Source organism: Nanorana parkeri, unplaced genomic scaffold (genome assembly GCF_000935625.1).
Source record: "Nanorana parkeri isolate BGI_ZX_2015 unplaced genomic scaffold, ASM93562v1 scaffold934, whole genome shotgun sequence".
Lineage (NCBI taxonomy): Eukaryota > Metazoa > Chordata > Amphibia > Anura > Dicroglossidae > Nanorana > Nanorana parkeri.
This window is the reverse complement of record NW_017307202.1, coordinates 181,837-207,813: the sequence shown is the minus strand read 5'-3', so window position 1 is coordinate 207,813 and position 25,977 is coordinate 181,837. Positions and strand designations below refer to the sequence as shown.

At 41.7% G+C, this 25,977-nt stretch overlaps 2 protein-coding genes across 2 annotated transcripts in view; one reads left to right on the top strand and one right to left on the bottom strand.

Moving 5' to 3' along the window:
* FANCL (Fanconi anemia complementation group L) overlaps positions 1-19,786 on the top strand; it is a 74,979-nt gene extending 55,193 nt beyond the window's left edge. The window contains exons 12-13 of the mRNA XM_018566303.1: positions 18,208-18,279; positions 19,593-19,786. Coding sequence (XP_018421805.1) covers positions 18,208-18,279; positions 19,593-19,628 — 108 coding nt within the window. The 3' untranslated portion in view covers positions 19,629-19,786. The remainder of the gene's footprint in view (positions 1-18,207; positions 18,280-19,592) is intronic.
* LOC108795111 (serine/threonine-protein kinase VRK1-like) overlaps positions 19,671-25,977 on the bottom strand; it is a 75,491-nt gene continuing 69,184 nt past the window's right edge. The window contains exons 11-13 of the mRNA XM_018566302.1: positions 24,496-24,606; positions 21,685-21,837; positions 19,671-20,018 (exon numbers count right to left, since the gene is read on the bottom strand). Of these exons, the coding sequence (XP_018421804.1) occupies positions 19,671-20,018; positions 21,685-21,837; positions 24,496-24,606 (612 nt within the window). The remainder of the gene's footprint in view (positions 20,019-21,684; positions 21,838-24,495; positions 24,607-25,977) is intronic.

Below are 25,977 nucleotides of genomic sequence, written 5' to 3'. Positions count from 1 at the left end.
ATATGGGATCGTCCATGTCTGCGCGGCTGTGAACGGGGCCTTAAGAGGCGACATGATCGCAGTTTACAAACTCATCAATGGGGACTGCAGTACTGGGAATTAACCACTTAAACCAAGCACCTTGAGGAAGATGCGCACAACAAGAAGTTAAAGGGGATGAGGTATAATCTTAAACTGTGTAAGGAATATTTTACTTTAAGAGTAGTAAAAATGTGGACTTCACTTTCACAGATAGCTGTATCAGCGGGACACATAAGCTGCTTCAAAAAACACTTGGATGAGTTCCTTAGTTAACAAAACACACAGTGTTATTTAAATTCCTAGCATTATATACACACGACATGCACCCACATTATATAGTTCGAACCTGATGGACGTGTCTTTATTCAGCCTCACCAACTATGTAAAGCAAACACAAGCCTGTGTACATGAGCCCTAAAGCTTTCCAAAAAAAACCAAAACACTGTTTTAAGTTGAGTGTAGAAGAGAGCGCTGCCCTAAATAACATTTTTAAGGCAAAGAAATATAATAGTTTTCTTTAACAAACTTACATATTGCAATTTTAAATGTACAAGTTAGAGTGTCTCTAGATTGTCATTACAGTCATATTTGCATCCATTCACCAGATATGTTATCAACCTAATGTTGATTATCATTTTATATATTTCCCCTTAGAATACCTCAATTTGGGTTTGCTTCTGCCAAAATCATCCTAAAATCAATATTGTGTTTTTAGGTAATGTACTGTGCTGCAGACAGCAGGGGGTATAGTGCAAGAACTATAATATAGTAATAATTACCATGCAGAACAAACAAATAATTTTCTCCAACTATTATCTTTAAATGCTCAATATTTACCTAATCTATCACACTTCAAAGTCATTTCTGAAGTCTCACTATTTTTATTAAGAGTTGAGAAGCCTGCAATTTTCTAAGGCACTTTACTTTTAGAGCACTTAGAGCCCAGATTGCAAAATACTTAAGAATAAAGTGTACCAAGATCTGGTTCTACCCCAGGGGCTGTCAGTGGCACATGTAATTTAAAGTTAATGTGCAATGGTTGGCAGTTGTCATAAGTTTCCTTTAACCCTTTCTCACCAAACCACAGCCTGGACGTACCATACATCTGCCTAGCTTTTCCTGCAGTAGGTATAACTGGACCTTAAAGGCAAATCATTTTTTTTGTTAGTGTTACCCTAACACCCAATTAAAATTACAGAAATAGATGTGCAGACCGAGATTGTAATAACAAACCCCATTTTCATATTGGTACTCTTAATTTCCTGTCACGGCAGTTGTGTTGAGTGTCTAACAGGGTTATTCACAAAAGGAAAGAAAGACACCCCAAAAAAACCCAAAAGGGGATCCCGCCATGCATCCAAATATGCAATATTGTCAGATAAAATGTAATCTATTAAACTAACTTTGTCTTTTTAAAATTCATAGAACACATGTATCAAAACACAAACAAACATTTACATTTACATAGGAAAGCACCCGGCTAAGTGAAATTGCATCTAGGCAGAACAATAAAGTGATCGGTGCACCCCTGTAATGAATTTGCTTTTTGGGGATATGAGTTTTCCGGAGAGAAAGAGTATCTTTCAGGTTAGAGAGATTTCAGTCCCGCAAATGATAATAGCAAAATCGTATTTGAAAAAGAATTCACTTTTTGTTATAATGAAAGGTAAGTAGAGTACACTCACAATAGCTTTTGTCCGCTCATCAAAAAAGGTAGAGGAGGTCCACTGTCAAGTATCCATAGGTGCAACGAGCAAACTTGTAACACGGCAGAAACCATATCTTTAACGGAATTCAAGAATCCGTGTGGATCTACTAAACCTCCTGTTTTTTTTGAGTAGATATAGAGCAAGGACCAGTTTAAACAAACTGAAGTTGTAACTTGAGAGTGCGTTTAGCACTGAATACGTTTTATCAAGGAAGTTTCAAAAAGGGGACTTCTCTCTTTTTCTCTTGATGCCTTAAAGTATAATTGTACCGTTTTTTTGGACAGGGGTGTCCCTGTCCAAAAGGGTGAAGAGTTTGGGGAAGGCAGGAGAAGTGAACAATCTAGGACAACATAGCTGAACTGGAAAGTGAGCTGAATTGAAGAATTTTTCCAAATCAGCTATGTTGTCCTAGATTGTTCACTTCTCCTGCCTTCTCCAAACTCTTCACCCTTTTGTGAATAGACCTGGCAATATGACTATACAGTCCTATAGGCACCAGGGTTAGACCCAGTGCTCCCAGTAATCAGCACAGGGTTACAGACCTGATCAGACTGACCCCTTTGCTCTCTGTGATACAGGTCTGTATGAGGACACTTGGGATATGGAGTGTGGCTTTTACTCAGCTATGACAGCTTAGGGCACTAAAGTGGGAGGACAGGCAGCAGCATTTTCACTAAGAAAGAAATCTATTTTCAGGCTTTATCGAAGAAAAAAAAAAGACTCCGATCATGCAGGGCCCAGGACAATTAAGAGATAAAAAGCTGTAAGGCTTTAGTTAGATGTTAAACATTGTCTTTTTCGTGTTTTGGAGTTTAGAAATTGTTTTTTTTTTATATATTTTAATTTATGTACAATCTTTATTTTACAGATACATATTTAATACAGGATGCTTCTATGATAATAGGAAAACCTAGCTCTGCCTGCGTGCTCTTTGGCAGCCTGTGTATAATTGATTAATCCAGACAGTCCAGTCTCTAGTAGAAGGGGATGAGGGGCTTTGCCCTCTTTTGAGTCATTTAGCAGCCTGTTTAAAATGATCTCTTTTCCTTTTCAGATCTATTTTACAACACTAACTGCTTTTTAGGCTGTTAAAGGCTGCGGGTTTTCTTAGAGCTTGCCACCTGCTGGCTAAAATTGTAAAATATGAAATACCTTGCATAATTTATTTTTTAACTGGCTAGAAATTAATGCATTTGTTAGTATTGAGCTTAATAATTTAAGGAAATATATACTATAAAACACTATTTATATTCTCTTTAAGGATTTTTTTAAGACAATATTGCCGCTCAACAGAGCCTGTTATTACTAGAGATTGTTTGATAAAGGAAATTGTGAGCAAAGAGTTGCCCGCACTGTAATTGCATACTACATACACAATGATTGCACAGCTTTTGTACCAAGCAGCAAACATCATTAAAAAAGAGAATCCCAGGTTAGGGCATAATCAAGACAACTACTTAGAGGCAGGCAACAAAGTAAAAAGGTTGACACATTATTTAATTCACATATCAAGCAGGATCCCAAAGAGAGAATGAATGCCACATTCACAGCTTCCTTCTAAGACTTTTTTTGTCTTTTAAAGCCACATGACTCTGATTAAGCACACTTGCCTAATTCATGTTATTATTGACTTTGTTGGCATCCAGCTTCACATGGCTTTAAAATCAAATGAGCAGCAATCTCTAAGTGCAATCTTCATGATCTATTTAGGGCTATGCCTGCACCCAGCACTTCTGGACTGTTTAGCCAGCTACTTATAGATATGTAAGGTCAGCCATAGTGAAGTAGATCTGTCAGTAAGGCCTGGTTCACACCTGGGCGTTTTACAGCGCATTCCTACGCGCTGTAAAACGTTCAACATGTGAAAACCAATGATTGCCTATGGGCATGATTCCCACCTGGGCGTTTTACAGCGCGTAGGGACGCGCTGCCAAACGCCTTACACCCAAAGTACAGTAGCTTCTTTGGGGCGTTTTGGCGTGCGTTGCCATTGTCCGCGATCCCCGCTGTGACTTCGGCGGCTGCCGACTTCCGGGTTCCGTCCCTTGCGAGCAGCCGCGTCACAGGGGGCGGAGCCGACGGGAAGTTTAAAAGTGAAACTAAAAAAATAATACATTTTTCTTTTTTAAAAATAGAGAAAATAAAGGGGGAAAAAAACCATACCGCCAGTGAAATTAAAAAAAACGCTCAGGTGTGAACCCAGCCTAAAGGGAATTGGTGGTGAGAGGTTTGGCCACCCTTGCTCTAATCATTTTACTGCTGGACCCTCTACACTCATAGGTATGAGCCAGGCAATCTTGGTCTATGTTGTTCTTGTAGTCCAAGGTGTCCCTGATATACTATAGCTATATAATCTTGGTCTATGACAAGTAGTAAATTGGATTTCCTAGATCTACCTTCCCTTCTAGTTACAAATGATCTGAATAGCATTTTTGTATTTTTTATTATATTTATTCGACAGTATTTTAGCACCAACAGTTCCCATAGTGCTTTACAACATATAAGGGGGGGATTACAATACAATGCCATACAAAAGGTATAGAGGACCCTGCTTGTGAGAGCTTACAATCTACAGTGTTAGACGATAAGCATTCAGCTACATTGGGTGACGTTGATATTTTTGTTGTGTTGCTGTATTTTTTAAGGAGGGCTTGGGATTACCTCAATTGTAAAATATGCTCTAAAGTACATCCCTTCTCAAGTACATCCCTTTGTTGGTACCAGGGCTGCACAATTCCATTAACCCAACGCCGTAGACATGAAGTTTCGGGCAGGTGCTTTATTTCTACATTTAGCCCTGCGGCAAAGGGTGTTAGTTCACACTAGATGCAGTTGTGGTGCAGTCTGTTCAGTTTGACTGCTGCAGCCAAAATGCATCACAATGCTTTCCTATGGGCTTTCTTGTGCTGTATTCACACCATTGCAATCCGTTCAGATGCAGTCAGAAAAAATACTGCTCGTCCTATTTTAGTTGCATCGGATCGCACCGGAACGCATCAAAACACAGAATTGATTGTGTCATCATCCAGGGACTTCTTCTTTGTAGTTAGAGGAGATAGTGGAACAATGTGGATGCTGACATCTTTCTAAAATATGTGGAGGACTGTCCACTGCTCTATGATCCTAAGCATCCCAACTATAAAACCAATCGGCAGAAGATGGGAAAGTGGAGGGAGATAACTGCCAAGCTATACTCTGATTGTCTAATTAGCATTTTAGTAAGAAAAAAAAACCCGCATCAAAACTGATTGCAATGCAACTGCGCAGACACACGTAGTTGTGATGCAGTTTCTGGTGTGAACTAACCCGAAATGTAGAAAAAGCAGGGGAGCCGCTGCTCGTTTTGTACAAGTGATCTGGGCAGCTGTACAGCCGCCCAGATCAAGTGTAGCAGCCTGCTTGTTCTGCCCCACCTCCCTGTTGTGGTTTTGGGGGCCCGGAACCTCAGCAAATGACTTCAGGATAGAGAGCAGACCGGAGAATGTCCAAGCTTCAATCTGCTTTGTGTGATCAGTGAGACAGGAGCGAGAGAGGAGTGCTGTACTCACAGAGTTTCCTGTCTCAGCTGTCACAAGCCGGGGTGCACAGGAGATCGAGCACAATACTGTGCTCAATCTTCTCTATTGGGTGGACAGGCTCCATAAAGAGAGACTGTCACTTCAAAACGTTATCACATAGGGGCTTGCTATCCCCTGTGTGATAGCAATAAAGATAAGGTAAAATAATTGATTAAAAAAAGTAAAAAATAATAAAATTTAAAAAATGAAATCCAACCCTGTCGCCCCCGCCATCTGCATTCGAATGGGCATTGTGTGTGTGTGCGCCCCTATTCCATCGGGTGCCATATTCAATCATCAAATTAGTTCCATCGCTTGCTTTTATTGGTCGAATCTGAGGGCAAGTATGGAATTGTGTAAACTCTAAGGACACTGGCTCCTCAATTTAAAAGTAACATATGAAATAAGTAAAATGTTAGTTTCTCACCAACTTAAATCATATCAAATTAACCAAGGCAGAGACCTCACTACTAGGGCTGAATGCCTGGAAAATGGGCAAATACACAAATTAAATACATACAGTACAGCTGTTTTACCTGCCAAAGGATTTGCATTGCTGTTTTTTCAGTCCTGGGATTTACACAGCTCTGACACGGCACTCAATGCTAAAAAAATAAACACATTACATATACAAAGCAGTCTAGAAGTGAGAATTATCTACAATGGACACAACTGGTATAGACATATGTAGTACTTATATTTTCCCTTACCCTTTTATAATCAAAAACCTTTAATGCGTGGAGCACATTTTTGGAATTTGCTTGGTTAGAATGCACCTCAATGCTGTTGAGAACGACAGATCAGTAGACATCTGCCATCATTTTGTTCCTGTTCCACCACGCATACAATACCAAACCACGTTGAGACCATGTAAGCCGATAAAACCCTTCTAACTCATCTGCTCCCTAATTTTTCCCATTAGGAAATTTCTACACACTTGTCAATATGTGTTGTCAGCTCTGATTTTGATTATACTGCAGTTGTCCTAAAAATCTTAATGTATAAATCAATATTGTGAAATCTCAATGTAAATAACCAAGCAAAAGTAATTGTTTTCAGCTACCACAATAAGAGGTTCTTATTGGCTTCTTGCTGTGTCCATCAATACTTGTGCAGTAGAACCCCCTTCATGGAAAACAAGCTTTACGTCTCTTGGAGCCCTACAATACTGGACATCATGGGGTCAATTCACTAAGCAGCAGGAATGATTTTAACCGTGTTCGTTATTTTATCACAAGCTAATTTTCTCATAAAAATTTTGTACAGTGTACGTGACAAGTCATTTGGTCCCTTTGTGGCTGGACGTACAGTGTACGTCTCCCGTCACGAAGGGGTTAAAGAAGAACTCTGGGAATTTTGTTTTATTAAACTTTGCAGTGGGGCTACCCCCGCACTGCAAAGGTTAAGGGCTTGTTTTTGTCTAGGTTAAAAAAAAAAAAGTTCTACTCACCTGAACTGTGGAGCCGGCTTGCTCTTAGACCGCTCCTTACAGCCTCTATCCCTCCGCTGCAGCAATCTAAGGTCCTGTAAATCATCATATTCTGTACACTGTGTATGGATGTGAGCACTCTGAGGAATGTTCTAATGTTGTAGCATAGGTGGAGGGAGCACTGCTGGCTGGCTCGGAGCTTTGGGTGAGTATGACTTGGTTATTTTTGAACCTAGACCTATACAAGTATTTAACCCTTGCAGTGTGGGGGTAGCCCCACTGCAATGGTTCATACAAGTTTCCTGGAGCTCATCTATAACTCTGCAATCAGTATTGCTCGCAATCCCACTTGCTTATCTGCAGACTACTGCTGGGACAAAGCAGTCCTTTAATGGGTGCTGAAGATTATTTAAAACCATTAGGACAGGGGTCTCAAAGTACCGGCCCGCAAACGGTACTCTGCGGCCAGCTGACCAGTTAGGCACACAGTCACGGACCATGTACTTGACTTGCGGGAGCAGCTACACTGTCTGCATCTCTGTCGGATGCAGACTTCAGGGCTGCTCCTGTCACTGCCGACACTCGGATCTTTTCGGCCTGCGTCCTCACTGAACGCCAGCTGAAAGGATGGATTAGTAAGGTCTGCACCAGATCTTACAAATCAACTCCTGGGTCACCAGGGATTGTGCCTCAGCACCTTCTCCCTGCAGAAACATATGCAGGTGAGGGGGCTCTCTGTTTTATTTTATGTAGGTGTAACGGGGAGTGTATTATTGTAGAGGTGGAATGGGGGGAATGTATTATTATGGGAGGAGTGTATTATTGTGAGGGGGACTGGGGGGAGTTGTGGATTTGTGCGTATCTGTGTGTGAAATTGTATTCTTGTGTATATGTATGTGTGTATAAGGCCCCATTCACACCTGTAAGTTTAGGTGCGTTTAGGGATTCCTGTGTCAGTAACTTGCCTTTTCCTGCAGTAGGAATCCCTAATTTTGGCATTTACAAGCAGAAGCTGTCACCCGTTCAAGTTAATGATCAGATGACAGCTGCCGCTTGTAAACCCCAGATTAGGGATTCCTACTGCAGGAAAACACAAATTCCTGACTTAGGAATCCCTAATTGCACCTAAAGATACAGGTGTGAATGTGGCCCCCAACTCACATTCATGAAATGGCTTTGGAGCTTCTTGCATCGTGTTTACTGATGGTGCAGACATATGCCGCCTGGAATTGTGTTGTCCTTCGATATCCACAGATGCGCTCCAGCACCCTCTCCTACAGTTTCCATACCTGGTTTGCCTGCGGCCCTAGTGTAGTTGAAGCCATCAGCTGCAGAAACTCCGATTCTGAGTCGCCTCTATCCTTGATGGATGAGCTTCACCCATGAAGAATCTCAGTCTACTGCTATTGCTCCAAAGTTAAGGGGACTATTCTGACTTATTTTGAAGCAACACTCTGAAAATTGGGGATCAGCCTATTACTTCTACCGGTGCTGTTTGCAGTGCTGGGTCATTTAAAAACTCTATGGCCCCAACGACTTTCCCTTTGCACCCACTTTTCCAATAATTTCTCTGTGGAGATTGGAAGCATCCTAAAGACGCGCGTTTTGACTGACTGCTTAAGAAACATTGCGGTTAATGGGCGAACGCACATGAAAATGTGCAACCTGCGTCTGCCGTTTTCTTGAGTTTCCATTGAAGTCTATGGGGGAAAAACGAGTTTGAAACTGCCAAAAGAAGCTTATGTACTTTTTGCTTCTCCGGTGTGAACAGGGGCCATTTCAAATCATGGGATTTATTGTGTTGGGCGTTTAAAGGAGAGCTATGAGGTGAGTGCTTTTCTAGCCTTTTCTAGTTCTAGCCGACCTGTGACAATGAGACTGTCGCAGGTCGGCTCAGTAGATCGGGAAGTGAGTGAACACATACCGGTGTTCGCTTACTTCTCGATCCTGTCACGGCTCTCTGCCGTGACAGGGGAGGGGCTGGATTCCCCCCACTCCGATCCACCAGCGCTGACTGGCGGAGCGGATGGGGGAGGGTACAGCTGGCTCTGCCTCTAGATAGGCAGAGCCAGCTGTCACTCACACAGCTGGGCGGATATCGATGTCGGGATCCGCTCCGGCTGCGGCGTCTCAGTATACTGCGTGCTGCAGCTCGCGGTATACTGAGCTTAGGGTGACGGGAGGACGCAAGTTTGTGTCCTCCCGTTACCCTAAGGAGAACTATGGGGAAAAGCCCTGACCCCATAGTTCTCCTTTAAAAGGGCTTTTCCTACTGCTCAAAAACGCCTAGGTGTGAACCAGGCCTTACTGTTTATTAGCTTTATATCCATTTAGTAAGGATTTTGTGGAGAAGTGGTTTGTTCCCACTGTGGTTTCAGTAGTTCCCCGCCTTATCAAGCCGCCTACTATACTGTTGCTGTTATAAGCCATTGGAAGCCCTTTCTAGAGCTCTGGTCTCATTAACGGGTTCTGTCCATCCAATCCTAGATGTGACCTTACTTGGTCAAACCATGTTTGATCAAAAAATCCCTTAAGAGAGATCCATCTGCTGGTACAGTTGATTGCTCACTTCTAGAATGTGTGGAGAAGATGGCTTTAGCCTTATTTTTTAGCTGTGATGGTTTGCTGGGAATCTCCTGTCTCTGACACTCCAGCCTTAGATTTGAACTCTCCAGTGCAGGAGAGTTTTAGGTCTAATGGTAGCCCCCTTTTGAGGCAGTCTCATTTGGCCAGTTTTACTGCAGACCGCTACATTGCAACATTATGTTGTGGGACAAGTTGATCTGATCTCTATACATGTCAATTCGTCTATTACCGAGGACCAGGTTGTCCTTGGCCTGGTAGCTCAGGAATCTAGCTCTGTAGTCAGGGAAGTCCTTGCTTCCTGTCTTTTGGAATATCCTCAAGACAGTTGCCAGCTTGTCGAGCTGGGGAGAAGTCCTGGACACCCTGTTGCTGTGGGGACTTTGTCAGAGGAGTCTTGTCTCCCGATCAACATCCTGGAACTTTGGAGAATTTGACTCTCTCTGCAGCATTGGAGCATCCTACTGGAGGGTCCACTTTTTAGATGTGTACATTGCATAGACAATGGGCAGGGAGATTTACGCAGCCAGCATAGGCTCAAGGGACTACACATGGAGGTGTTCTAAGACCTGGTTGCAGAAGGAGACAGTGTATTGCTGAACCTATGGGCCAGTAGGTTTACATGCACTGAGTTGTTTTGTCTACTGGTACATGAATCCTCTAACAGAACCAGTGGATGCTCTGGTGGTTCAGTGGAATCAGCACACCCAGATGTATGCTTTTTCCCCCCTTACATTTCTTCCTCATCTGCTTCGCAGGATCAAGATGGAGTGTATTCTGGTGATCCTCATTGCTCCGTGGGAGAGGGTGCTGGAGCGCATCTGTGGATATCGGAGTACAACATAATTCCAGGCTGCAGATGTCTACACCATCAGTAAACAGGTGCAATTAGGGATTCCTACGTCAGGAATTTGTGTTTTCCTGCAGTAGCAATCCCTAATCTGGGGTTTACAAGCGGCAGCTGTCACCTGATCATTAACTTGAATGGGTGACAGCTTCTGCTTGTAAATGCCAAAATTAGGGATTCCTATTGCAGGAAAAGGCAAGTTACTGACACAGGAATCCCTGTGTCAGTGTGTCCCTGTGTCTACACTTCCAGTGTAGAGGGTCTACTACACAGGAAGTAGACCCTCTCCTTGCTCACAAGGGGGTGTTTCTTGTAGTTATCACCTCTGCAAGGACAGTTTCAGAATTGGTGGCCTTATCCTGCAAGGAACCCATTTTGCATAAGGACAGGGTGATTTTTTTCAGGCTCTTCAGGACATTGTTCTTCCCTCCCTGTCTGCTTTAGCTCACCAAAAGAAAAATTCCCTCCATTATCTGGATGTGGTCTGGGCTGTGAAAGTTGATCTCTCAGCCACTGCTTCTTTAAGAAGACTAGTTCTCTGTTCCATTTTATATTTAAACCCCCATAACTCCAGCTTCTTGTTCCACCATGTCTAGGTGGCTCAGGCAGAGCAACATCTATTATCATGTCAAGGGCTGGGTTCCACCCTTTCTTGTCAAGGTGCTCTCTACTATATGTGAGGACTTCTTAGGCTTTTCAACATCAAGCAACTGTTTCCCACGTCTTCTGTTGACATGTTTTGTAACTTCTATAAGGAAGAAGTGGTGCTGCCTCATCTGATGCTAGCTTCGGGCCTAGATTCTTTCAGGCAGGTCTTTGAGCTGCAGAAAGAACCAAGTTCTCTGTTGTTTTCTTGGGCCTGTTAGCATTTGTTTTTTGTGTTGCACACCCATCAGTTGGACTGCCTTTGGATGTCCCAAAGGTTAAGGCTTCCTGTGTCCCTCATTGGACTGGTAACAAAATAGGATTTTTGTACTGTAAAATCCTTTTCTTGAAGTCCATTGGGTGACACAGGTCCCACCCCTCTTTGTTTTATATTCATGCTTACTGTACTATTTTCCTGCACAACTGAGGCATTATGATAGTTGTATGATAGTGTTATTATAAGCTGTTCAGTGCAAAATGAATTTTTAAAAACTTGTTGACCCTTCACCAGCCTAAGAGAAAAAATACATTAGCATGGAATGTATTAATACAGTGTTCCAAATACAAATCTTCCATAAAAGAAGTATAAAAAATATTTAGGAAAGCAAACTTGTTTATTCAGTTATGATCAAGTCAACCAACTCATACTGAGGCTGCTAAATTTGATCTTGGCATCCAGGTTTTAATGACTTCTCGCTATAGAAAATACAGGTTTACGGTTAGGGTCTTACAGCCAGTGAAAGAGCCATGTAAGACAGAATAGGATGTATAAAGATTCAGCGGAAAGTCGGTGCATACTGTAAGAAACTGACATGCTAATAATCATATGCCAATATCACCGATCATTTTATTGTTCTGAATATAAATAAGCTACTCCCAACATTCATTGCAGGCTTGTATTACAGTCTATGATTTCTGCAATGTAGAAAATCAGTTGAGCATATTCCTAATTGTATTGTATGAAATCCAGCATGAAAGCTTTAGTAATACATTTCCTGTAGGACCACCCAGCAGATTTATTTCTAATCTTCGTTACTTGCTATACCATATCAGGAATGTGAAGCGTCAACAGTCGTTTGGCGCCTCATGGTGCTCTATTGGCACCAAACGGTGAGAGACATGGAATGAATGTTGACTCCTGATGCCACAACTCCTGTTATTCAGTATTTCAGAACTTGTAGATTACACTGTCTGTTTGCTTTAAATGACAACAAGCAGATTTAAAGTCAATTTATAAATAAAGCTTCCTGGATTTTATACAGCAATACAAAGAGTTCATGGCCGATTTTCTATATTGGGGACAACTGCTGTGCTCCGTGCTTGAAAATCACACACACCTGGTGCGTGCGTGTGTTTAGGTTAGTAAATCACCCCCATAGTCTCAGTTTCCACTGTGTCCATTATAAATGCTCTTCTCTCTGCTCACATTTTTCAAATGTCTGTTTCTATCAGGATCAATGCATAAAGAAAATATTTTGTGGTATATAAAACAGTAATTCCTTATGTTGTCCTACTCTGCCTTACATCCCATCAAGTCATGACAGGGAGAGATGGGCTAAAAAGTCATTTGAGCCAGCCTTCCTATGTCACCCCACTTTTCGCCCATGAATAAAGGGAACCATGTTCTATCTATTACTTAAATCTGCATAGTAGACTAAGTCTGTCCATGCATATACAATCATGTTCATTTGGACCAGCAGATATCAACATAAACAAATATCAAAACATCTGTAGGAGAACATGTATAAGGCAGTTAGTAGCAGCATGAGGGTAGGGGCTTCATGTTTCTATATCAAGGAATCTATAGTAGCTTCTATTGTACCATGAGCAAAAACTCTATTTTTAATTGTATGGTGCTGAAAACGGGTAGAAAATAATGTGTTTGTTCAACTGTCCCTATGCTCTAACCTACTGATAGTCCTTAATGTGACTCTATTATTTAACCCAACCCTACAAAATGTCTAAAACTCCTAATATTAACACTTAACCTTAGCATAAGTGTGAAAAATTAAACCCACTACTAAAAGCCAATCTGCATCATACCAGGCAAAGTGAAAGGATATCTTCTAAGCAGGTGCCTATCTTCTCCATATTCCCCCCTCAGAGCCCTGAGAAATGTTGCCTTTCTTACAATTCAGTACTCGAGGTCTCATTGGCCAATCAGCGGGCCTGAATGCTTTCACGTAGGGAGAAGACTGCTTAACCTTGTTAAAAAAGGGAAAACATGCAGAGGAATCGTGGATGGCTCTGGTGGTGTATCCGGAGAGCACAGATAGCGTTAGTAGTGACAGATTATGAAACTACAGCTGGCATGGGAAAAATACAGGTTGGCTTTAGCTTAACCCTTTTCCTAACTTTTAAAGTGCATCTGTGCTCTGCCCATGCAGGACAAAGTAACAGGTTCACTGCACAGCACCCTCTCCCCTCCTCACATAGTTGCTTATACTTGCCTTACCTTCACTGACCAGCCTCCTTTTGCCTGGAGAAGAGTAGGAACATACTCTGTACTTCTGGTAATGGGGGAAGGATATGAATCACTCCTCTGTCCTTCCATGTGACAGTGCTGGTTATTGGCCACTCATGCACCAGTGCTGTCATATGGTGGTGGTAAGAGAGTCCAAAGAGAGTCAGTGGGGGTGATTTACTAACCTAAACACACACACACACCAGGTGTGTGTGATTTTCACACAGCAAAACGTATTTATCAACCAAAAAGTCTCTCAAAGCATATTTCCACTAATGCCATATATGGAAAAATCATGCACATGATGCATATATAATGCTGCTTCACAGTTTAGACAAAAATGGTTAGCTCATGCATTTACATTCCTTGCATTCATCAACGCAAGCAACACAACATAGAGCTAATTTATACCACATTACCTTGGAATTCCTTCAGGGCTTTGCACAACACACCTGCTGGGTGTGTACACATTACAAAGGTGTTTAGATTCCACCCATAGATCATGCTGGGAGGGAACACACTGCAGAGGTGTATACACGTTCGTGGTGTGTTTATAAGCTTAGTAAATCAACCCCAGTGTGTCAGCTCTGACTAGGATTGGCTTATACTTACCTTCCCTTTGCTTCCCTAGCATCAGGATCAAAGTGAAGAAGCTCTTAGCAGGGGCCCGTTGTAAAGCATACCTTTTGCATTACCCTACTTGGGCAAAGCTTAGGTATCTTTAACCTAACATTTAAAATGAAATCTTAACACAACATTAACCCCAGAATGTCACGCATCACTTAAATCAAAATTTTAAAAAAAACCTTGATGTATACCATAAATATATTTTACCAAAATAAAAGGTAAAGCTAGGCTGTCAATTACAGCCTGCACGTCAAAGAAACCCCCGTCCTTCCTGTGGCAGTCATGTGTCACTGCTTTCTAGAAAATCAGGGATGAGGAGTAGTGGTTAGGGATGGAGCTAAGGGCTTTGCTGTTGGCTTTAAAAGGGAACTATGGTCCAACCTTTTGTGGCTATAGTTCTCTTTAGGGTCACAGGAAGGCATTTACTATGTCCTCCTGTGACCCAAAACTCAGCATATAGTGGGCAGAGGAAGCTGTGCCCGCCCCCTCCCCTGTCCATCTCTCCAGTCAATGCTGGAGAGGGGAGGGGGACTCCATGCATTGATTGACAGTCACTGCTCTCTGCAGGGAGATCGGGAACTGAGCGATCAGCGGCATGTGATCTCTCAGTTCTTGATCTATAGAGCTGACATGTGACAGGTGCAGTAATTACTGTGTATTTCACTCTCCCCATGATTCTCTTTTATCAGAAAGTGAACATTTGTATATCACAGTATTGTTTAGCCCGCATGACCTGCATGTTCTAGGGAAGGAAGGAGCTGATAGAGGACATAATTGTATTAGCACTATGTAGGACACGTGGACATGTGGAATGCCAGGTATCATACTGATCTAGTGGCTTCAGTACTTTGAGACACTGGCCTAGAACATTTGCAGATCGAGGTTTCTAACTTTACTTTGATTTCAGAGCTGAATTTTTTTTTCTAGATCACTTATTCAATATGCAAGTCAGGGGTCAGGACTGTAGCAAGTATTTTCAGAAGACTATCGGCAGTGTCAGCCTTAAAGTGTAGTTCCACTTTTGCAACAAAATTGAGATAACACCTGCGTTTTGTTTGTTATCTGTTTTCATTCGCATTGCATAACTTATGCATAATAAAAAAGAAAATACTGCTTTTTACTTGATTAAAACTCCTGTAATGTTAAGGAGGGGCTGTAGAAAGTTATGTTTACCTTAAAGGAGAACTATGAGGCGAGTGAAAATCACTCAGCCTCATTGTTCTAGCCGACCTGTGACAATGTCACAGGTCAGCTCAATAGATCGGGAACTGAGCGAACGCATACTGTCGCTCGCTCACTTCTCAATCATCTCCCTGCGGAGAGCCGCGAGTGTCACTCACGGCTCCCTGCAGGGACCCTCCCTCCCCTGTCCGATCCTCCAGCACTGACTGGCGGAACGGACGGGGGAGGGGGCGGTTACAGCTGGCTCTGTCTGTAGACAGGCAGAGCCAGCTGTCACGCAGCTGGGTGGATCCAGACAGTAATGTCGGGATCCGTCCTGGCTGCGGCGTCTCAGTATACCGCAAGCTGTAGCTCGCAATATACTGAGCTTTGGGTAATGGGAGAACGCTAGTTTGTGTCCTCCCGTTACCCTTAGGAGAACTATGGGGAAAAGCCCTGACCCCATAGTTCTCCTTTAACTAGCTCTGTCTGTACTGTGCTGGCAGATCTCATTATCAGTTGTAAACTAGATTTGAACACTGTCTGTCCTAACAAAGGGTTAAAAACTTGGAGACATTGTATGTTAATGACAGGAAGCTCAGTCTGACTATTTAGTTTCACTTGCAATCTGCTCAGAGTAGCTTGGAATCTGCACACAGGCCTTCGCCAAAGAAATATCTAAATGGTAAGAAATATATTTATAAATATTTTAAAGTATGCTGTGTGAATGGGAACATAACAAACATTCAGAGGAGTTTTCTCACATTTGACTGCAAAAGTGGAAATACAATTTAAAGCTGAGCTGTTTTACCTGCCAAAGAATGTTTATTTTTTCCATCCAGTTCTAAAAATGACACAGTCCTCCCACGTAACATGGCTGTTTCCAGCGATGAAGACCTTGCGGTTTCTCTGCTGCAGTTAAGTAAGACTTACAGGGCTTGTTCCTTCCCCAGCCTGTGAGTGGACAGTGAAAAAAGCAGCAGAAAACTAATGAGCTGTCAGTCTACTTATCTCTGTACCTGTCAGCATGTTTCTTATTAGCACATGAGTACTGCAGTTCAACTGATTGGCTCCTTGTTCTGCCCTTCCCTCTCTGTCTGAACACTGCTCTACAGGGATAGCTAGAGGCTGTCACCAAGTCAAGTTTTGTTATTTACACTGCTTGCATTTGAAAAAAAGTCTGTATTAGTAATACATAGCACAATTCCATGACATTATGTCTTTTGTATTTGCCTGGTGATCAGCTTTCATGTTTTCTCTCCTTAGCTTCTTGGCCAGCGTGTTGCTTGTGATACCAAACTCAACCCATTTTTAAAATTCGATTCTTTCATTAAGTAAATAAATAGATGCCCACCCCAAAACAAAGTGAGCCAGCCTGAATGCGATCCAGTGCGTTCCGGCACCAATTGGGCCGGAACACACTGGGGCTGGTGTGAACTAGCCCTTATGTGGGTAGACCCACTCAGCAGAGCGTCGTGTTAAAAATGAGTAGCAGTGTCAGAATGATCCCCATATTGTGGCCACTGTTCATAAGAAGGGAGAACTTGGGAAGGGTGATGAATGCCCAACAGGGTTCCATGAGTACAGTGCCTTCACGAGGATTTCTAATAAAATCGAAATTCTGAAGGTTCACATCTCTTTGTAAAAGCAGCAGTCTCGGCAGCGGTCTGATAACTCCACTGCTTACTGTGTGGGTTTTGCCGTTTATATAGCCGTAGCTCTGACTTAATGGTGGGGGGGGGTTTGTTGGACCGCCTGCTGCGGAGAGACCACGGGTTTCCTGCAGGGCTCTTTATCTGCAAACCCGTGCAGGGGATAGAATGATTTGCCATCATGGGAGTTGCTTTACACACCAACAGTAAGATTGTAAGTACTTTTTTTTATTGTACCCTTAATGTACTTATCATGAAGAGTCCGTTGGGTTACAGCCTAAAGCCCAGCTCCCGCCAAAATATTTATTTTGTTCTGGGTGGAGTGTGGAGGGGTTTAAAGCAATCTTTAAAGGTTCATGGTATTTCCACTCACTTCCTGTTAAAATGGGTCATGGTTATTTTATTTAGCAGAAATGTTTTTAGAAAGCAGTCAAATCAATCAATTTGGTATATACAGGTGAAACTCGAATAATTAGAATATCGTGCAAAAGTAATTGCAGTAAGTGCTGCAAAAGGGGCCCAAACCAAGTACTGAGTACATATGCATGCTTGTACTTTTCAGAGGTCCGATATTGTTCTATGTACAATCCTTGTTTTATTGATTGCATGTAATAATCTACTTTTTTGAGGTTGTGGATTTGGGGTTCTTGGGGTTTTCATGAGCTGTAAGCCATAATCATCACAATTATGACAAATCACGGCTTGAACTATCTTGCTTTGCATGTAATGAGTCTATCTCATATATTAGTTTCACCTTTTAAGTTGCATTAGTGAAATAAATGAACTTTGCACAATATTCTAATTATTCGAGTTTCACCTGTATAAGCTTATAAGCAGACAAAAAGTCTCCTAAGCCAAATACACATTCAAAAAGGACTTGCGAGACTCCTCATCATCCTCAGCTGAATGTGCAGTGGCTACTGTAGTTCAAGGAACGTAAGAGACGAACCCTGAAGGAGAAGGCAAAGAAGTATACTTACCGCCCCTAGGTTCTAAATTGGCTATCATGGCCATGATCTTGTTCATTAAATCTAGCCTGGCCATAGTAAACTCCTCCCTGAATAGTACAGAGGAGGGAGCCAGACCTGAGGGAGCTAGAGAAGACTCCTAGAAGCATGTGGACTCAGGGAAGAGACAATGATCCAGGCTGTCAGGGCCAGGTCCTTGAGGAGGAACACTGGAAGCTGCCAGAGAGCTGTTAGAGCAACCTTTGTCAATAAGAATCATAAGAATCAATATGGCAACCTTTGAGAGGTAGAGATCTACCTGAAGCACATGGAATAGATCAAACGTCACCAGGATACATCCTGATGTGTGTTTCATTGAAATCAATAGGTACGCATGTGGCCGCACATTGAAGTGTTTGGATATGCAATACACAGTAAAACGCCTTGAAATGACAGGTTGAGGCTATTTTATTTGGTGCACATTTATTCTTTACTTACTAGATTATGTGAACAATATTTGTGATAAATCCACTAGGAATTGACACTCACTTTTTTGTCTCCTCAGTGGTTAAACTCATTGCCGTCAAGCAGACAAAGCTTTAATATTATATATGGAGAATGTCCTTACTGCAGCAAGGTAAGTTTATTCCTGATAATGAGCTGCTTCTCCTGCCTTCCCCTCATGCAAAAAAAAATGAAAAATGGCCAAAGTAATAACCATTCCTGTGGAAACAAAAAACTCTGAGAGATATGCTTATTCTATAAAACATATATACTACAGGCCTGTAAACATGCCAACTTTTTCAGAAAAAAAGAGATAAATCACTTCAGAATTATTTTCACCTTACTCTGACCTATAATCTTTAATAGAAAAAAAAAACTGAAATTGTTTAGTTGAGAAAAACCATGAAAATAAAATGTGCCTGCATATTATACTTAGGGATACGAGTGTATATTGAGCCATATCCCTACCGGAAATGTTGTATAATGGAGGCCAAATTACTGGTAGGGACGGTAAGGTAGGCAACACAGGTTACGCGAGAGTTGACTTTACTACCTCTTCTATTGCAGAAAACTGGCAAATTGGTTTGTGCAGAAATCTGATCGGCTCCCTTTCATGCTGAAATTCATCCCAATTTAAAATGTCTTTTTATAATGCACCTCCAACCAAAACATTTGTTGTTGTTTTGGCTGAAATAGACAAGGGTTATAAACTGTGCCAGGTTTTTACTGCTCTCCGAGACCTTATTGGGGGAGATTTGTCCTTTCTTTTGGTCTGGTGACTGTTGTTACTGGGACATGAAGCAAGGGGAAATCTCGAATAGGAGCAAAAACAGCAATTTTATACAATTTTTCTAGTAAAGCAGAGGAAGGCTAGAACCCAATGAAGGGGATTTATTAAAATCTGGAGCAGCTGTACATGGCAACCAATCAGCTTCTCTTTTATTTTCAAATCTAAACTGAAGAGAGAAGCTGATTGGTTGCCATGGGCAACTGCTCCAGATTTAGTCTGCTCCAGTTTTGATAAATTCCGCCAAATGAGTTTTTGTTTTATTACTGCCTGTGTTCCTATTTTAGATTTCTCCTCACTTTGCTGACCGTATACCCTCGCCCTATAACAGAAAGAGTCTGAACAAGGACCTTTAATGGCAGGATCAGTTATGTTTAATAAAAGCTGCAGATTCATATATATTGAAAATGACTTTTGAAAGGACATTGACATGTTACAATCAGTGAGATTATAGTCATTGGTTTTACATATAAAGTACACTGATCAGATTTTATACATCAAGCTAATCATTTAAGTATATAAGAACGACAATGGTTATATGTGTTCCTTTTAATGCTCTTTGCACATTGCTACAGTATACAATCAAGATGACTTTCAAAAGAAAAAAATAAGTTGATTCCACATTCCTGGTAAAATAATGAAATATTCTTGTTTTGTAGCCCATCACTCTGAAGCTGCTTAACAAAACATTCTGAAGCTGGCATCCCCATTCTGCCGGATAAGGAGGACAAGTGTGTTTATTTCAAGCCATTTATTGCCAAGTAGATCATTAGTAAAAGGATTGGAATTGTGAGTCCATATTTATAGATGTCTTTCCAGTCCTGGTGCTGAGATTTCTGGTCCTCTAAAGAAGTTTCCCTTTCTTCCGAGTATCCCTTGCCATTCCAGTCCCGATGCTGAGAATTGGCGTCCTCCAGGGGAACTTCCTCTTCTTGCCAGTAGGCCTTGCCTTTCCAGTCCTGGTACTGAGAACTGGGGTCTTCTAGGGGAGCTTCCCTTTCTTCCCAGTAGGTCTTGTCTTTTTGAGAGCATGGATTTCTGACCGAAATTTTGTACTTTTGTGCAGCGTGAACGTTGACTGCACCCTGAATTAAAAATAATAGTTAAATATGACTCTGCACATCTCTTTGTTAGAACATGTTTGCACCTCATTAAAGCAGTTACAATACTGTACAAGTACTGGTGGCCTTTGTATTGGAAGTATATGAGGGATGATGTTCCTGTTCATTCTCAAATGCCGCACACATGAAATATCATTTTATAACAATATTTGCTACGATTCCAGTCTTTCATCCATAAGAGCCAATTAACCCCTTCACGACTGAGCTTGTTTTTAGTTTCTGTTTGTAAATGACCACACTTCTGAAATTTTTGCTGTGTGATTCTTCCACGTCAGTAATATACTTTCTTACTAAGTGCACCCACACATATTATATATTGTTTTTTAGAGGACAGATAGGGCTATATATTTATATCACATATGTGTACCTAATGCCTCACTTAGGACAAATAAAATATAAAATAAGAGGAAAAACTTAAAGAAAACACTTTTTCCCCAGTTTTGATTGTAGTATTTTTTTACAAAAACCGCACAGCTAAAAAAAATGCAATAAATACGTTCATTTATTTGTCCTTTATTTGGAAAAAACTCATCTCTAGGATTTTAGCAATTTGTCTGTACTACTCGGCCTAAAACTAAAACCTAACATTTTAATTTTTTTTTCTCTAAAAGCTAAAGCTGAAAGTGGTCACCTGGCATACAATGTCACTAAGTGTCACCCTTAGTGACAGCGACATACTTTGAACATCACTGTCATGAGGGGGTTCAAAAAAAATCGCTTAGGGTGAAAAACAAATCTGCAGATTTTCATTGTAAGGGGTTAATTTTTATATAAATGATAGTATAAAAATGTAGTTACATATATCATCTTATTTGTTACATTTATTTTTTTACACTTTTTTTTTTTTACACAAGAGCTGCAAATGCGGCTCACTCTCAGACACCCGATTCCTGAAAGGGATCGGGTGTCTGGAAAAGCTTAACTCTTTCATTAATGGATGCCTCTATATGGAGATATCCATTAATGAATGGTAACCGCTGATTCTCAACGGTTACCAGCATTGCAGAGCTGCAAATAACTGGTCAAGTACAGTATACGTGGCCAGTCATTTGGGCACTTTGTGGTGGGACGTACAGTGTACGTCTCCCGTCACAAAGGGGTTAAAGTGTATGTCAGGGTGAAAAACGAACATATCTTCAGTACATGCACATTTCCCCATGCTTTATTCCCTTAACACTTTTGTTGCATAACTGTTGAAAACACTCGGAATGTAGAGGTAGCACAGGACCTTTTGAACAATCTACTTCCTGTCTCAAAAAGTAGTCAGTTGACCATCTCCTGTTGGGCTACTGTACTCCACTGTGAACACAGCCAGGAAGTGATGCAGAAGAAATTTTTTGTGGAACATAAGGCTGTTTGAAAGATTAATGATGCACTCCTTAAACCTGATTGACTTCTGTGTTAGGTATAAAACAGAAATTGCAGGTCTGAGAGAAGTTCCGTATCTCCTCCTGTCATTTCAGTCTAGAATTTGTCAAATACACAACTCCAAAATCCAGGAAACGTCCAAAAATGTATTGGGGGGAGGGGGGTGTGCTCACTAGCTGTAAATAGAATTTCCCAATTTATCAGAAAACATTGTGCAGCACAAGTGAATAAACTGTATGTAGCTTTGCTTAGTTAGCCTTACCTTTGGTTTATCAATACCAACAATTTCTGCTTGCAAATCCATTGGACTTGTTCTTTGCACTTTACTAGATTTTCCATTGTTGTCATTGCCAACAAAATGTGTCTGATGTTCATCCTGGCCGTTGACCAAGTCTACTGCATTTGTTTTCTTAACCTGCTGAAAAAAACTTTATAAGGAAATGCTTTCCCAGTAGGTAAACATAAAGCAGTGATGCATCATGCCTAATTGTATAACATTTTCCTAGGCACATCATTTTTTTCCTGAATCTGTTGCAAAGTCTCTTACCTGTAGATCCTGCCAGTAAGAGCATTTCCTGTTTGTAGACTTACAATGCTCAGCCACTGCGCCTCACGATTAACAGCAGTGGTGTGTACTTATTCAGTTGGCCATGGGGCTATCTATCAAAGCTGTAGGCCGCTCAATGAGCAACTGATGGGTGTATACTTGGTGGTCTGACAAATACTGCTGCTAATTGCTAGAATGTGGCTCAGCGCTGTCAGGCTGCAACAGAAAGTGCTGTTACTGGTAGGATCTCTGGGTAAGAAACCATGCAACAGATTCACAAAAACTATTTTATTTTTTTTGATTAAGAAAACTGTATACAGTGAGGCATGACACCAGACAAACTGAAAATAAAATCACGTGAAAAAGCAATCCCTGTTTATCCACCATCGCATGCAGATGAAATAAGTCATTTTAGTGAATATTCACACAACAGCAGTGTTATCAACCTGTGGTGTGTACTTATTCAGTCAGTCATTGGGCTTCCTATAGATATGATAGGCAGCCCAATGACTAACTTTCTCAACTCCTTTAGTAACTCAGCCTCAACATGTCCTTGCACAGTTAAAGTGACAATAAAGTCAAAAATGTTTTCCCCTCCCCCAATGTTAATGTCAGCACTTACCTTAAATGATCCAACGCTGACTCCTCTCTGCTTGCAGGCACTTCCGATCCAGCGGTGCCTGCATGCGAGTGCACGCGTCCATAGACTTACCTTGCATCTCTGCTCGTCTCCCGCCCGAGAATCCGAACTGCACATGCGCCCGCCCCAAGATGCTTTGCAGCCGCCCGAGCAGTTTCGGATTCTCGGACGGGAGCGCGCAACGAAAAACAGGGAAAAGTTTAAACCGCTGTTATATGCAAAACAGCATTTTAATATGTGGGCAGTGTGAACGGGTCCCTTAGACATTGTGAACAAATATATCCTGCATTAGGAACTGGCATTTTATATGGTTTAAACTCCACTTCTCCTGCCTATGGACTGTGCATAAGAGTATCAAAAAAACAAAAGGTTTAAAACCTTTCTAAAGTGGACCTGTCAGTAACTTTGCATGTATAAATTCCTGACATGCCATAATACAGTGACAAAGCAGGATTTTTTTGTTTCATTAAATGTCAAGCCACGTTAAAGGGGTTCTAAACCCTCCGTTTTTTTTTGCCTATATCTATTGCTAGCAAACAGTAGATAATGCATACAAAAAAAACTTTTTTGTGTTAGGGTGGTTGCCAGTTTTGTTGGTCAGTGAGGGAGCAATGTGATGCACGGTTTAAATTGTTATTGTATAGCAATTTAGTGCCGTCCAGGGTGTCTGCATGTTTCCACGCCTCACATTGCACCTCTACACCAGCACTGTAGTGTGAATGGGGCACATAGAAATGTTATTTTTCCATGTGCCCTTGCGGTGGCTGGCATTGATGGAGGTGGAAAAATGCCAGTCTCCGCACATAGTGTGAATGAGCCCTAAAGCAGCAGAAACTCGTACCACAGATCTCCTCCTATTTAAGAGTTCCCAGCTCCATTTGCTCCAGTCATTCTTCCCAGCGTACGGGACAAAGTATCAGGCTTGCAATAATGTGAAAAAATGAAATGTTCCAAAAAGGAAAATATCTTTTTTATTGGCAAAACAGGCAACGCTGGAAACTCGGGTGCAGAGATCTTGTTGTCTGAACGACAAAGGACAGAACAAGCCAGTGCCATGATTAACATAGTATTAAAGTCATGTGTCCCCCCACCCCCATTGTAACTCTGCTTTTAATACTTGCCGTATGTGCTGCGATCATATTCTTCCTGCCACCCGTTTCCAGCAGTCCCTCCAATATTGGTGTCAGTCTCTGATCCAGGGCAGACTTCTCTGTCTTCTGTGTCCCACGGTGTCTATCCGGCGTGCTTGCTCCCGGCTGCGTGCCTTCACTGACACAATGTCTCTCCTCCTCTCCCCGCCGGTGACATGGACTGCACATGCCCACATCATCCTCCTGCACAGCCATTCGGATCTGTGTACTGCAGCCGGGAGCGAGCTGTGCAGACAGAGGTAAGTATTTCATATTTGGGCACTTTTTTTTATGTAGTGGCATCTACTACTTGCTAGCAGTAGATAAATGCAAACAAAAATTCAGACTTTAATCTCGCAATCTTTTTTTTTTGGGCTCCAATTATCTCAACTCCGCTTCCCTGAACTTCCTGTCCAGTACAAGATGACAAGGGACAGAGCAGACTCCAGCTACTAGCTTGGAAAAGGAAGGAGTGGGGAGCAGGGGGGAGGGGAGTGGCTTGCATTGCTCTGCTTGTAAAGACAAAAACAGCTTACTAGCACACACAAGAGTGGCTCTATAGGACTCTGCAAGTGAAAGGAGCCACCCTAAAACGGGCAACGTATCGGGGCCCGTTGATTCTACAGGAAATGAAACTTAAACATCAAGGAGCAACAATTATTGTAAGTGATTGAATCAGCATTTGAAATAGATTAAAACATTGTAACTTTAATATCACGTTGAACCCACCACACTTATTGTGTGAACGCAATCTACCTTCGGTGTTTTCTGTAACTGACGTGGTTTTGGCAAGTTCAAGCTTTTCGGCTGTATGCTGTGGTCTTCTCCATCCTTCATCTTATTCTGATGTGGTTTTAGCACTTCAACCTATGCACACAATAGAATGGCAGATTGCTTTAAGTTTGATACAAAATCAGAAGTCCCGAAAATGATTCTGGGTTGTTAGGACTCAAACACTGCACACTATCTAGTACATGTTAAAAGAAAAGGAACTTTGTTTATCTTGTCCCTATTTCAAACCTTGTTTACCAAAGTCGGTTGAAAAAGGCTTAACCCCTTAAGGACCAAGGCCTTTGTTTTATGTTATAATCCACATTTTAGGCCAGAAAATTACTTCCGAAAGCCAAGACCCTGTCAAATAATGGTGACAGTTGCAAATTTTTGCATGACCTATGCAACCTATTCTCAAACCCACAAATTTAGTGAAAAGTTAAATTTAGTGCCCCAAAACAATATAAAACCCTTTTTTTTTTCTTTACATAGAATATAAAAACAGGTTACAGGAAGTAAATAGATACCCAACACGCCCATGTTAAAAATTGTGTGCATTCTTGAAAAATTCACTATCCCAAAAAGTCCATAGACGACTCTTTAAAAGCCCCTAGAGGTCACCAATTTAGAGATATGTGGAAACATTGGCCCTAGATTGCTCTCACTCTGGTATGCGTGGGGATACCCAACATGTGTAGCGTGATCGTCGTTTTCGTACGTAGGTGCACCCGACACGTGTTTACGTGAAAATGCATGTGCTTGCGGGGGACTAAAAAAACGTACGATGTGTCCATCTTGGACAGGCAGATCGTACTTGCGATGACCGCAATGCTGAACGGGCAGTGTGCGCGTGTGCACACCGGCCCGTTCGGCATTTGTCTCCCGAGCATGCCACAAACCAGCCGCAAATCGTAAGATTTTTGGCTGGTTTTCGAACATGCTCCTTAGACAAAAGACGTACGACCATACAGTAAAAACGGTTGCACGCCTGCCATACACTTTGCCATTATTATCGTACGATCGCGGGATTTCCCGCGATTATCGTGCGATAATCGCACAGTGTATGGGCACCTTTAATCAATGTGTTTGCTAAGGAAAATCTTGGCCCCGGACCAATGGAAGCTAATTATCTCAGTGCATTCCAATTAGGTCTGCATATAGACTATTGTCTGTGAGTATTTACTAAAGTCAGGATAGATGGTGGCATGTGCACATGTATGTATATTTGTATTCCTCTATTGTTTTTCCCTGTAAGTGTAATTTGCACCAGATTAAAGTAAATCTAAACCCAAAAACAAACCTAATACATTTCAGCTTACTAGTCCTTAGATGTGGTGGCTGCATTAGCTTTCATTTCTTAGGCTTTTTGTTTTCCTTTACTTTCACCTGGTGACATAGCACCTATGAATAACACACTTCCTGTGTGAGGGGGGCTACACTTTCCACTGTATCTATGGAGGAGCAATC